General features: G+C 38.6%; 1 protein-coding gene across 1 annotated transcript in view; it reads right to left on the bottom strand.

Annotated features, from left to right (window-relative positions):
* Positions 1-5,561: 5,561 nt before the first annotated feature.
* Positions 5,562-14,399, bottom strand: part of GPR26 (G protein-coupled receptor 26) — a 47,596-nt gene continuing 38,758 nt past the window's right edge. Inside the window, exon 3 of the mRNA XM_069099169.1 lies at positions 5,562-12,864. Within this exon, the coding sequence (XP_068955270.1) occupies positions 12,633-12,864 (232 nt within the window). The 3' untranslated portion in view covers positions 5,562-12,632. The remainder of the gene's footprint in view (positions 12,865-14,399) is intronic.

Here is a 14,399-nt window from a genome sequence, read left to right as displayed (position 1 = left end):
ATATCCCTCTTCTATGAGTGTGAGTACTCCTTGCCTGTGGAAGGGCATTTGATTTCTGACCTGGGACAGTACTATCTCATACATGATTTCGCCAATGAATACTACTTGTTTAATACAGATAATACTGAGACTTCAGTTTGGCAGATCTTTTTACTCATGGAATCCACTCACTGTGGCAGATAGACTGATGAAGATTGGGACAGATCTCACCTGAGACCCTGTCTTTCTTAGAAGAATGCAGGTAAATACCCAATAACTGGAAATTTTGTTAGACTAATACCTTTGTAAGGAATAACTACATCAAAGGCTATCCAACAGCAACATAATTATCTTATTTCAGAACTTAGAGCTGGGGGGGACTTCAACTGCTATCTAGTCCAAATCATACCTAATTTAGAATCCCCTCTATAACCCATTCAAGGGGTGATCCAGCCTCTGCTTGAAGACCTCAAATGAGGGAGAACCTAAGGTATCACGTTACACTTTGGAATAGTTCTATTATGACAATTTTATTTTCCATTTTAAGAACTAATTTGACTCTTTGAAGTCTCTACCCATCGTTGCTTGTTCTTCTTTCTGAGGTCAAACAAAATGAGTACACTCCTTCTTACATGTGATGGCCCTTCAGATACCTGACAGTAGCTTTCCTGACCCCGTTGTGTCTTCTCTTCTCCAGACCAAATTCCTTGAACTTATTCTTAAGTTAATATTCAAGTCACTTTGCCATTCCTGTTACCCTTCTGTAGATGCTCTCCAGTTTAGCCAGGTGAGTAATGATCCCTGTTCTAAAACCCCCTAATGCACTGACTCAGCATTATCTGATCTAATGGATCCTGCAATATCTCAAATCTTCATTCTTTTTATGTTGAGTTACACAGAGATTCTGCAAACACAAATATATGCTCCTTCATTCTTTTCTCTATCTAAGATTTCCAGGAAAGGGATTGTTTTGGCTAGACTCTAGGTAACAGCAGCTCTTAGTGATTAAAATCAAATTGCTTTTCTTCCCCTCCAAGCTGGATTTAACATCAGAACCATCTGTCTGTGGTATGCCTTAAAGATAGATGATTGGCAGATATCACCCTTCAGTGAATGTGAGATCAGCCACATCCTTCCCTCACTGGCAGAGAGACCTTCAGGCTTACTTATTACATGATGTTGTCAGGTTATAAAAGCCCACTTCTGCATGGAGGCCTGTGTGCCCAAGTGATGGGAAGTTTGGCAATGAGACAATTATCCTGAGCGTTCAGCCAAAAACCTGACTGATAGAAAAGAGGGTTTGGGGTCTAAATCATCCAGATGGTTTGTCTACCCATTCATTTGGAAGATTGCTCGACCATTAATATCCCAGTACTGTCCAAGTTGGTTTTGGAAAGAATGGCATCTGGGTCTTTCATCTACCAAATAGACATATACTGGACACAGAAAGTCTGACTCTGATTAGCAAAAGGCACAGCAGTGTACTGGGCTGAGTCCTGGAATCTCAGTAGAAGGAACTAGGTTGGAATCTTTGCCCTGCTTCTTCTTCCCTGTGTGCCTTTAGACAGGACATTTAATGTCATATAGCCTTAATCTCCTCATCTGTAAAATAAGGACTTTGAACTAAAACCCTAGGATTTCTTCCAGCTCTAAATTCTATGCTCATGGGCCATCTCCTACTGGAAGACTTACCTAATCCTCTTATTCATTAGGACCCCCTCTCTTCCTTAAGTGGGCTTTAGTAGACTTGCCTATTTGCATCAGGAACCTTGACAGCATCATACAAAGAGCACTGGACTCGGAGTCAAGAAGGCCTGAGTTAAAATCCCATTTCAAAAGCTTACTAGGTCCATCCACCTGGGTAAGACACTTCACCTCTGTCTGCCTTAGCTTTTTTATATATAAAATGGTGATAACAATAGCACCTTCATTGCAGGGTGAGAATCAAAAGAAAGTCAGAAAACTGAAGTTTCCAGGAGAATGTAAGTTCCCTGAAGGCAGGGACTATAGCCTTTTCATCTTTGTATGTCCAGTGCTACTCCTGTCACTTAGAAGTTACATAGAAGATGCTTGTTCAAGTTAATTAAATTACTTTGCCCAGATGACTAAGTGGTCACAAACTTGGGACTAGAATTGTGTTCATCTAACTCAAGATCTAGGGTTCTCTCTGATTAATTTGCAGCATATTGTATATGACAGCCTTTCTAGTACTAACTCACAAAAACATGAATATTTTTTTTAATTAATATATGTTCATTTTGGGTCTGCATCACTTCATTTCTGAACATGGCCCTTCTCTTTCCCTTACCCAGGAATCCATGCCTCATAGCAAAGACCCAGAACCAGGCCTCTGTGTGACTTCCTTTTCTTCACTCCCTTCCCAATCCTTCTAATATATACACACATTGAAACCTTGGACTCCACTCTTAAGATAACAGACTCTAATAGGTGAATTTTTGATGACTTATCTTGGCCAAAGCCAAGCCTCCATTATACTTATAGGTCAACTCCACATTATGTAGCTTCCCATCCCTTTTTTATGTGTGTGACCTTTCCCCCAGAAGCTAAGAGTTACAGTAGATAGAGTACTGGGCCCGGAGTCAGGAACACATGAGTTCAAATTCAACCTCAAACACTTCCCACAGCTGTGTGACCTTGGACAAGTCATATAACCTCCATCTACCTCAGTTTGCCTTTATAGTAAAATGGGGATCATAGTAGCACCCATCCCACAAGATTATTGTGAAGATTGAATGAGAAAACATTTGTCAATCGCTTAGCATAGTGCCTGCCTAGTAATGTTCATTCCCTCCTTCCTTCCTACCTCAGTAGAACTGGGATCTCCTTGGTAGTAGGGACAGTTTCTCCTGCTTATATTTGTATCCTCAGAGCTTAGTACAATGTCAGACATACAAGAAGCACTTGATAAAAGCATTCATCTAAAGTTTTTTAAAAAATCACTTCATCAAAATCAGTCTAAACCTATTTGAAGTCTGACAGTGTATAAAATGTTCAGCATTCACCGTCCCCCACCTTTTCCACATGTGCATTTTCACGTGTCACCTTTAGGGCCAAACATAATCATTATAATTACACATCAGCCCCGGCATTTAAAAAGAATATTTTCTAAATATGATGACAGGTCACATTTCTTCAGGGTTAACTTTCCCACCTCTTCTCTCCCCCACTTAGAGGAGCACCCCCAGGGAGGCCTGGTTAGTCAAGAGAAGGGGTTTGTTTCTCCAGCGATAACTTTGAGTTTGCACTTGCGTGACATTTCCACAAGAGAACTGATGTAAGCCTAAGAAAAAAAATAATAAATTCCTGTTCATGAAGCATGTCATCAAGTGGGCAGCCAGGGAGGCCTGGGTGTGTTCGTGTCCAATTCTGTCAGTCACAGCCAGGCTTCCTGTAAAAGGGATAGCCAAGTGTCATGCTTCTGGCGATGAGCAGATAAAGAAGGCCATGCTTGTCTGGTTCCATTAGATGGAGAATTTGTGACCAAAACCATGTCAGGGCTAAGGATGCTGTGCTAATCCACTCAGAAACAAAGCAATCCTTGGGAGTTTCTCATCATAGACACAGTGTGTAAAGGAGCAATGTGATTTTTAAGGGCCCCAAAAGTTTTCTTGGCCTTAAATGTCTCCTACATATATCTTCGTGGGCACCTGAAATGTCCATGATAAATCCTTCCTTTGGAGGTGATGGAGTTAGGGGAAGGGGGAGAATATTATCTGATATGATCCCCATAACAACCTTAAGAGATAGGTGGTATTATGATCTGCATTTTACAGAGAAGGAAACTGAGATACAGTGACTAGTCCAAGGTCACTCAGTTAACTAGTGTCTGAGGTTGGATTTGAACTCAGGTCATCCTGACTCCAAGCCCAGCATTCTATCTACTGTGCCATCTAGCTGTACCTAATAACCATTTGGGTTCTGATAATGAACACCTGGTGAATATTGAACCATAATCATGTTATTATTAAGTAAGTGTTATGTACAGATCCTAAGGAAGACACAAAAATGAAAAAGGCATGATCTCTAACCTTCAGGGGCTTACAGTCCAGTAGAGGAAGGTAAGCTATAAATTTACATATGATCTTCTCTCCTCTGGGATCAAATATAAATTCCTCTGTCTGGCAAAGTTCTTCAAAAATCTGGCCCCAAGTTACCTTTCCAGCCTTATTACATTCTACAGTACTGTTAAATTGGACTTGCTGGTTCTCACCCACCACCTCCTTGCCTTTGACTGTCCCCCCACTCCTGAAATGTATTCTCTGCTCCCTCTTAGAATCTCTATTTTTCTTCAAGACTCAGCTCAAATGCTGCCTCATATATGAGACTTTTCCAGATTTCCCCTACTTGCTAATGCTTCCCTCCCACCCCATCACCTTGTATAACTGGATGGATTTTATACATATCTATGTATGTGCTTGTCTCCCCTGAGAGGGTGCTAAACTCCTTAAAGGAAGGGACTATTGTTTGTTTTGTATCCCCAGAAGCTAGTGCAGCACATCTCACATAGTATAAATTTTAAAAAATAAACTTGTTGATCAATTGGTGATAAATACATATGGCAAAGCAAAGAGCTGTAAGGTCAAATGAGGCAGGATCAGGGACCAAGGTGCTTCTTGGAGGAGGTGGTATTTGATCTAGGCCTTCAAAGACAGGTAAGACATGAGGAGAAGAGGAGAGCAGCATCTCCTACAAAGACCACAGTATAAATAAAGCAAAGAAGCAGCTTATAGAAGGGCCATTAATCCAGTTTAATTGGAGCAAAGAGGAGGCAAGGGGGAGAACACTTTGCCATAAGGGTACCAGCAGACTACCGAGGGTCATGAAAGTCAGGTTAAAGAGTTTAGATTTGATGTGGTAAAGCTGAAGAGACATCAGAGCACCATTAAGTGGCATCTGGGTGGCAGGGTGGATAGAACTCTGAACATGGGAGTCAAGAAGTTCAAATCCAGCCTCAGACACTTACTAGCTGGGTGACCCTTGGCAATTCATTTAACTATCCTCAGCTCCAGTTTCCTCATGTTAGATGGGAGTAATAATAGCACCTGTTATTATTGGGAGTTATTGTGAGAATCAAATCGGGTGTTTTTAAAGCCTTAAAGATAAATGCTAGCTATCATCATTAATCATCATCATCATCCTGAAACTCCTGAATCAGACAAGCTAGTCCCCTAGCAAGGTGTGAAAGAAATGGATAATGCAGGAAATAAGTGTTGTTGGGGAGCATGAGCAACTAACATGTTGGGCAGATTTGGATAGAGCTTCCTTGAATCAGGGCAGACAGCCAGGACAGCCTGTGTTCTCTGTGCACTTGATATTTGAGATGGGGCAAAGAGGTGAGAGAGTTCTCAGAGGGTGATGGGAAGCTACTAAGTACAAACCATTTGCCATTTTACCTCCAAGTATACATCTGAAACTTTAAAAAGTAAGTCACAAGAGACTGACATATTTGAATGCAAACTTTTATCTAAAAATGTTTACACCAAGTCCTTACATAGTGGTATAACATTTTTTTATAACAGAAAACTTTGTTTGACAAAAATCACAATATATATTTTCCCTATATTCACCATTGATAAAAATATATTACAACATTTTATATGTCATCACAAAACATAAGCCTTTGTAAACACAGCAGGTAACATAATCCTTGGATTCAAAAATCTTTGTGAGATTTCAGCTGAGAAAGAAAAATGTTATGTCAGATCTATTTAATTCAATGAAAGGAGGATTTTGAAAATCATTTTTGTCTTCAATAGATCTCTATTTTTAGGGGGGAAAATGTGAATTATGAGGAAATAAAATTAAAGCAACACTAGCAAACATTATGTAATATTCAACTTGGACTGGAGTCAGACTTTCTTTTATGCCAGTTTTCCAGGTTATTAATGATCGTACACAATTTATTATAATGCAAGGACTTGGTACTTTAAGATGGTTTTCTGCACTCCTACAACTCAGACGATTTCAGGTTTTCAATATTTTAGAAGAATCAAAGAATTTGAGATGATTTTGCTGGTCAATCAAATATGCACTTTACTTCCTAATTCATGTCACCAAATCTTCTAAAAAAAAACTCCAGATGTAGAGTAGATTTACATGTGCAACAATAAAATAGCAAGGCTACCTCAACTGTCTTTTCAGAGTGCTCTTTTATAATTACATGCTCACTGTAGCCATTTCTCCAAGCTCAATGCAAACAACATGTCAATATTGTTTTAAATGAATTTCCCTCAAACCCTGGGACAGTTCAAAGAATGGGAAGAAGTAGGCTGTGCTTTCTGGCCCATTGCTTGCAAGTATTAGAAGGCTAAGGCTAACATCCAACCAACAAGATGGAGATTCCATTTGTCACCGGAAGAATTAAAGGTCCCCACTGATAGAAATTCTCCAATTATATGGAAAAGGATAAGCTTCCTAAGTTTACCTTCAAGGATTGAATGACACATTTAGCAATTAAAACATTTACCAGCTCTCTACTGAAACGTGGTGAGAAATTAGATTTTCGTAGCAATAATCATGTCGGAGTAAAGAAAGAAAAGTCTACTAGGAAAATAGTAGTTTAAATTTCTTCTCTTCAAAGTCCCTAACAAAATAAAAACAATGCCTTTTTCTGATATTTATGGGGAAAAAAGTTTCATTTATAAATAAGAGTAAATCAAGGCACCTCTTGTATTTTTATTCCCAATCTTCCAAGGCAATCTGTGATACTGAGATTTATAAATTCTCCCCTGGGAAATGCTTTGGCAAGACACTGGACTCCAGTAAGGCTATTTGCTATATACTCTGGATTAGATTGTATTTATATAGTGGTTACCAAACAGGATTTTCATGTTTTGGAAAGACTCATTTAGGAGGAAACTTTTCAGATTTCAAATATGGAGAGGGGAATTCAGGGGAATTCAGTTGTAATTAATAATTTTAAAATAGGTCCAGTGTTAAATAGTCAAAATGAAAAAACTCTGGAATGGGATCTATTTAGTATCACACACTAGACCATTTTCAGTTGGTTGGGCACAAGTGAATTACTAGATCAAATAGCCACTGTGATCTAGTCATGAAGATGATGACCAGTTCAGATCAATCACCTAGGGTTCTGTCAATTACTATCTTGACTTACCTCCAGATCTATCCCCAAATTTGTTTGGTGGCTCCATGAAGGCTCAATACTTAAAATTTTTTGAACTCTCTCAACTCAAAGAGGGCTATATGTTTTCTGATACGATTGTGACTACTAATAGATAAAAGTACATGGATTGGATTTTGAAACTATGTGCAATAATTTGTCTTCAACCAAGAAGCAGAAATAATTCACTGACCACACATAATTACTGAGCATGCGTGATAGAGTACACAGAAAGGCCATGAATCAGCAATTCCACATATATATTCCTGAAGGTGCAAATACAGTTTAGTGAATCAATATTATAAACCTTATAAAAAAGGACTTTAAATATGGTTATATGTGATACAACACATGGTTGTAATTAAGTTGTAATTAAATATGGTTATATGTGATACAACAACACCAATAAGGTTAGATCCATAATATTCAAGCTTTAAATCTTAAATACATATTTACATGACAAACCATTATGAGAGCATGATTAATTGGCCAATGATTGAAAGATGGAAGGCCTTATAGGTTTACTTAAGTGGGATGACACCAGTTTTTGAAGAGCAAGAAAGAAAAAGTTGTTCTTGTCGTATGAAGTTTAATTTGTTCTAGGAAAGAAGCCTAAGTGTTTCTATAGTGGCCCTTTAAGTAAACTCAGTGTGCAGTGAAGAAAAGGTTCATTTTCCCTTGCAGAAGAAATATTGATATCAGTCTTTAGAAGTTAAGTATGTTGGCAGTCTACATATTACTGACCAAATGCTTCTCAATTTATTTTTCCTCTTTTTGTAGCTAAGGTCCATCCATGCCTCCTCCCCTTCAAAATGCACATAATATAGATGGAGAGAGAGAAAAAGAAACTTGGCCATGTTCTAATATTCTAATCTTGGGAAAATTGATGTTTCGTTTTCCTAGCAGTTATGCAGGGTGCCATTTTTGTTTCCCTAGCCTTGCCCCTTACAGACCGCATATCTCATCTTCCTCTTTATGTTTTTGAGTACATTTCAGTAATCCAAAAGAACTGTCCTCAAACAAAAACAGATGTCCTGGGGAAGCAAAAATTGGAACCCTTGGGGAATTAAGTCATTGCAATTCTCTGGAACGTATGATGGATTTCACTCTAGAGAAGTTATAAGCAGTAATGGACTTTATTTTCGACATGTGTCCATAGATTGAGTAAATCCAGATAGATATTGACTGTTCTGAATAATGTGATTAAATAAGTTACACCATCATCAAACCAGTGTTTTGGGGCATGTTCTCAAAGACCTGTGCAATAGTCAATGAAATGGTGCATTTGGAGATTATCAAGATAGCAAGTAGAGAAGAAAGACACTGGGGGTTGGGTTTGGTTTTGTTTTGTTTTGGTGAAAATAACTAGGGCCTTGTCTCTAGATCACCATTTTGAGATGATCATCTATATCGTCATTGAGTAATACTGGTATTACCCCCTCCCTCTTATCACCAGGCATGAATCAGTGGTTAAAAATTAGTGGTAGGTGGGGAGGCTAGGTGGCACAGTGAATAGAGTCCTGGCCCTGCAGTCAGGAGGACCTGAGTTCAAATCCAGCCTCAGACACTTAACACTTACTAACCTGTGACCTTGGGAAAGTCACTTAACCCCAATTGCCCTGCCTTCCCCTCTCCAAAAAGCTAAAAAAAAATAGTGGTAGTAAAAGAGGGATCTCTTTATGGCACCCCAGAAATCATATCTCATAGGCTATATTTTATTCTGGCCCCCGGATAATTCTATTCTGGGACTAAAAAGCTGGATAAAGATACCTAAAGGCTCAGATAAACAACTCAGTGGCAGGACTCAGTGATATAATCTGTAGAATAGGTCCAGCAAATTCTTGATTGTTCAAATTTGTACCAGTTTTCAATCCTGTTTTCAAGGCCAAAATTCCTAGGTAGATTTTGTTCTGGGCCAGATGCAGGTGAACTAAATATAGTTTGTTGAAAATCTTACTTTGTTTTGCTATACAACGCAATCAAATCTCTGTATCCCTTACAACCAATTTACCTACCAAACCCTTACTGAACATTGAACTATCGTGACTTAGGAAATCCATCATAAGAGGCTTCATTTCTTGGCAAATCTTTTTTGATCTTTTAGGATAAACACATTCTACTATTAACCTGAATGGCCTCTCTAAAAGTGCATTTTTAGTATTTTAATGGAGTGTTCCATTTCAACCCACCAAAATACAATTACTATAATAGGTTCTTAGACAAGGTTAGTATATGCAGTATTCAGGAACTTTGGAGAGAAATGAAACTGTGCCAATATCAATTTTTTAAATGCTACCTAAGGCATGCTGCCTCTATTTTTGAGATAATATTTGGCAGCACTTAAAAGTTTGGAGTAGAGCCTGAAAGTACATTGAACAACATTCTTTCCCCACTATACTCACTTGAATTTATACAAGGGATGTCCAGTAATTCCTAATAAAAATGTTGTAATCACAATCACAGGAGATGATTTTATCCTATACATGGGTTGCTTCCAATAAGAGGAAAGGTTCAATTCATTCATTTCTATAACATATTTCAAAGAAACATGCAGAAACCTATGCACAATTTTTTAAAATGAGTTGATAGAGGAAAATGAATTAGCTATGCCCTTCCCATCTTCCTTCTGAAGGAAAGGTGCCATTAAAGAAAAACAAATTTTTATGGAAACAAGGAGAGAACTTTATTGCTTATGGTGATGTCCAGCTCCAATGAAGACTGGAGAGGATAAACTATTGGTATGAGATGACTCAAATGATCTTTTTTTGTTCCACTCCATTTCTGATTGTAAAAGACAGCCAAGATTCTCAGTGAGAAGCCTTTGGGAAGTCAGCTGGGCACTTTAAAAATAGGAGTAAAATGCACCACTAACTTACCCAGTGTGGGAGGTAATGAGTTGAATTTTAGTGTACCCAGATCTCATTGACATCAAGGAAAATCCTATAAACTATTGAGGTTGCAGCACAGCTAACAAATCATGTGGGCTTGAATGAAACCTGATCAAATAAGATTAACTACAGAGGAAGAGATACAGGTTTCCAAATTGGATTGCTTTTCCTTTTCTTATTTAAAATCTTTCCATCTCAGTTAACCACCTCTTAGCATCTAGCCAGTTTAGAAACTGTACAATTCATGATATGGCATAATTCAGCCAGCAAAGTTTTGGGTGATAATACTGGGTAGCTTGTTCCTTTTTGTCCTATCTATGGTATTAAATTTAATGAATTAATTTTGCTGAAATGAGTTAGATAATTCAATTGGGAATACTGAGGTGTGGGTCAAAGTTTACATACTACATATATGTGTGTGGGCATATATATGTGTGTATGGTGAAATATATATCTCTACGTTGGATAAGACCTTTGATTGATTGATATAGAGAATCCCCAATGGTGAAACTCCTACCAATGCAGATCAGCAGTTGCTGATTGGGAATTTAAGTAGTTTGATTATTATCAGAGAACCAGCATGGATTAGAGAAGAGCCTTGAGCCTTCATCAGTCTAAGCTCCTACCCTCTATCATACAGCTTCTCTCTCTCTGTATATGTATACACATACATATTAGATACAAACATTTATATACATGTTTGTATACATGTATGTACAAAATACATACAAACACACATAGGTGTGTATATGTTCTCTCTATATTTAATCATAAACACCATTATCCTCCTTTCCAATTCTCTTGAGGCTTTAAAAATTATGTTTACGTGAGTACCCAGTCCAACACAGTGTAGTAGAAAGAGTCTTAGACTTGGAATCAAGAGACCCGATTCTAACATTTACTCTAGTAACTAGTCTATCTGATCATGAGCAACTCATTTAATCTCTGTAAGACTCAACTTTGGTCATTTTTTAAAGTGGGAATACAAATACTTAGAATAATTATGAGGAAAACACTTGGGAAAGCATTTCGTGTTATGTTAACGTGATGGGTATTTTAAAATTTTAATTTATTTTAAATTCAGGTATTTGGGTCAACATTTTTTTTTTGCTTTTAGATCTATCACACAGACACATCCACAATTAATTGAAAAAAGAAACTCATTCAGCTGTGGGTGTCAGTCCTTTTCAGGAGGGGTTGCATTGCAAGTTCCATATCTTATTAAATGGCTCAAGAAATGCAAGTAAGTATGAACTGCTACCTGGAGTCTAATATTATGATGCTATCTACAAAGCCCAAGTATAAAAGATTGGAGGTTACAATTATTCTACATATCTTCCTTAAGTGTGACTGGAAAATATTTGTGATGAATTTGACTTACACTAATAAAATTCACTAACTCACTGAATTCTGATTTCTTGTGAAGACAGGACTACTGGAGACTGAAAGACGGGGCCAGGGATGGAAGGTTTGCTTCCTTGGAGAGTTTCAGTAGTGGCCTTTTTCTTGGCCTATGCTTAATTCCAGGGAGCCTTTAGCAAAAGGAGCTGGGAAACATCTCAATATATCTTATAATCTTTGTTTTCAAAGTTGGAAAGAGTTGTTTAGAGTTAAGATTAAAATAAGTGACACCAGTTCTCAGCCTCTTTGAGAGTACCAAATGAGATGTGTCACTGGGTAAGAGGGGGTTGACATGTTTCCTGAAAACCCAGGATCATTATAAATGGAGGAAGTATTAGTAATGGTCCTCCAATTTGACTCAACTTAAATTAGAATCATATTGGATTCTGCAAGGAAGTCAAAAGAAAACAGCTTTAGAATCAGTCCATTCAAATGGGACTAAATGAAGGTGTCATCTATCAACTTGAGTTTCCGTTACACTAAGGTGCTGTCTACCCAAAGCAGTCCAGAACAGATGTATACACATAGGGAATGAGGGAGTTGATGATGAAACCAAACTTAGTCTGGCAACTGATTATTTAAAAAACAGGGTTCACGACTAATATGATACAATTCAAAAATTGTCCTAAACCAGTTTGTATGAATGTTGATGGAACCTAAGTATCAAGCATTATTTAAGCTGATCATGGCAGCTACAAATAAATAAATGACTGTAGACCTACATCCATAATGCATTTTGAATCAGGCTGTTACCCACAATCTCCACTTCTGAACATCTGATCTGTCCTATTGAGAATCAACTAGGATCATTATTTTTTAAGAGCACAGTCCCCACTGGCTAGTGAATGAACTGAGGCTATACAGTTCAGTCATGAAGATAAACAACCACCTTCTTTCAGTGCCTGTACTCTGGGGCTGCCTGAGGGGACTTTACACTTTGGTCCAACTGCTCTTAGCGCTGCTTCCAGGGGGTCTGGAAGCTAAATCATACCCTCAGGAAGAAGGATAGAAAGCCTTCCCAGTGTCACTCTTGGCCATGGCTCTCACAAGCAGTACTGAGACAACAGTCCACTCAGGAAAGCAGACAAGTCACAGGTTGATGGGTATGGTACTTTGCATGGTGGTGAGCTGATGATGGGTTTGTGTTCAGTATCTAGGAGGTCTTCCCTTCTGGCCCCCATCCATGCTTCGTTATCCTCTGACGACTGGAGCATCTTCCTTCATTCTGTGATTTGCAAAATGTTTTGACTGTGAGAGTCCCCTGTGAGGCCTGAGGAATTGATGGACCCTCTCTTGAGGATCCTGTTCAGTATGTCCTTCCAGCATTTCTTGTACTGATGCCTTAGTAAAGAGTACACGAAGGGGTCTGATGCTGCTTTGCTGTAAGCCAAACACTTGGACAAGACTCCCCAGTGATAACTGATGGGGCCAATGTATGATAATTCTACCAGCCTGGAAAAAAAATGGAGGAAATAATTATTTTAAAAATACATATTATTTATTTGTTTGTTTGTTTGTTTGTTTGTTTTGTTTTGTGTTCATATTATGATTATTTCTGGAAATTCCTCCTTCTTTCCCTTTCCTCCAAACTCTCCAGATTGAGTCCTCCCTTGTAACAAAAAGAAGCAGTGAAGGCAGGCCACCCAACCCAGCAGTGACCTAGTCTGATGGTGTGTACAGCAATCTGCATTCTGTCTTACTAGTGAACTGTCATGAGGAGGAAGGTGCGTCTCATTATCTTTTTTTTTAAGATCACTATTAACTTTCCAATTACTTACACCTAGGCTTCTGTAGCAGCAAGCACCCCAGCATCCCCAGGGTGGCTGCCAACACAGGTTCTTAGATATGCTTTTCTAAAGGAAAGCAACTCAAAATGGGTTAACAAACTTACTTTAATCAATCAAACATATATTGTTTACCTAGTTCAGGGGGAAAAGGTCAGCACCCTGAACTTCAGAGTATACAGACAGAAGTTACAAAGAAGAAGATATCAAGTAGACAGGCTTCCAAACTCTCCAAACGTTACATCCATACCAAATCACAGTTACCAGAGAGAGAAGCATCAACATCTGGGTTTTCAAAGATGGGGGGCTCTCAACAACGGCTGCCCAGAGTCTCATGTGGTCAAATCACACAACACTTCTCAAAGAGGCCCCAAAGCAAATCTTCCCATCAGGGCTTATATAGCCTTCTCCTGGCTCAGAGAATGCAACAACCTTCTTGACTCACTGCCCATTCACAAAGTATCTGCTGAAAAACAAGCCTCCCACCACAGAATCCAGGTTCACTGAAGCCTAGGGTGAGGGAAGATTTTAAAAATCTACATTTCCATTACAGCTTCTTTTTAGTAATATTTTTAAATTTGTGCTGCTGGGGTTAATGTAAACAGGGTTATTTTGAAGCCAAATCAGTTCATACAGATATTCCCATGTTTCTCTGAATTTCCTCCATCTGTCCTTTGTTACTGGACAATTTTAAAGTTTTATCACATTAAAATAGCAGTTTTCCTCTTAGTCATTCCCCAGCTGATGGGAACAAACTTTATTTCTAGTTCTTTGCCTCCATAGAGTGTGGCTTTGAACACTGGGGAGAGAAATCTTACTTAATAAACAACATGGAAGCGACCCTCTTCACAGGGAATCTGTCGATACAGATTCTAGCTTCTTCTCCTGCGCTAACTGACTGGGCAGCCTTGAGGGTCACAGGAACGGTGTGACTCCTCTCAACTTCAGATTTGTCTATTTTAAAAAAATGGAATGTTGGAGCACTAAATCTGGACCCTGGTCTTGGTTTTCCTATGACCTAGTAATATAGATTTGACCAAGTTGCTAATCCTCTCTGAGGCTGTTCTTCCTTCCTTCCTTTCTCTTTCTTTCTTCCTTTCTCTCCCTTCCTCTTCCTTCCTTCCTTCTTTCCTTCCTTTTTCTTTCTTCCTTTTCCTTCCTTCCTTCCTTCCTTCCTTCCTTCCTTCCTTCCTTCCTTCCTTC

The sequence above is a fragment of the Petaurus breviceps genome, unplaced genomic scaffold (assembly GCF_028583685.1).
Source record: "Petaurus breviceps papuanus isolate PSGF00001 unplaced genomic scaffold, PetGlider_PUasm1.0 37, whole genome shotgun sequence".
NCBI lineage: Eukaryota > Metazoa > Chordata > Mammalia > Diprotodontia > Petauridae > Petaurus > Petaurus breviceps.
Note: the sequence above shows the minus strand (reverse complement) of the source record. Positions and strands in the feature narration are given on the sequence as shown.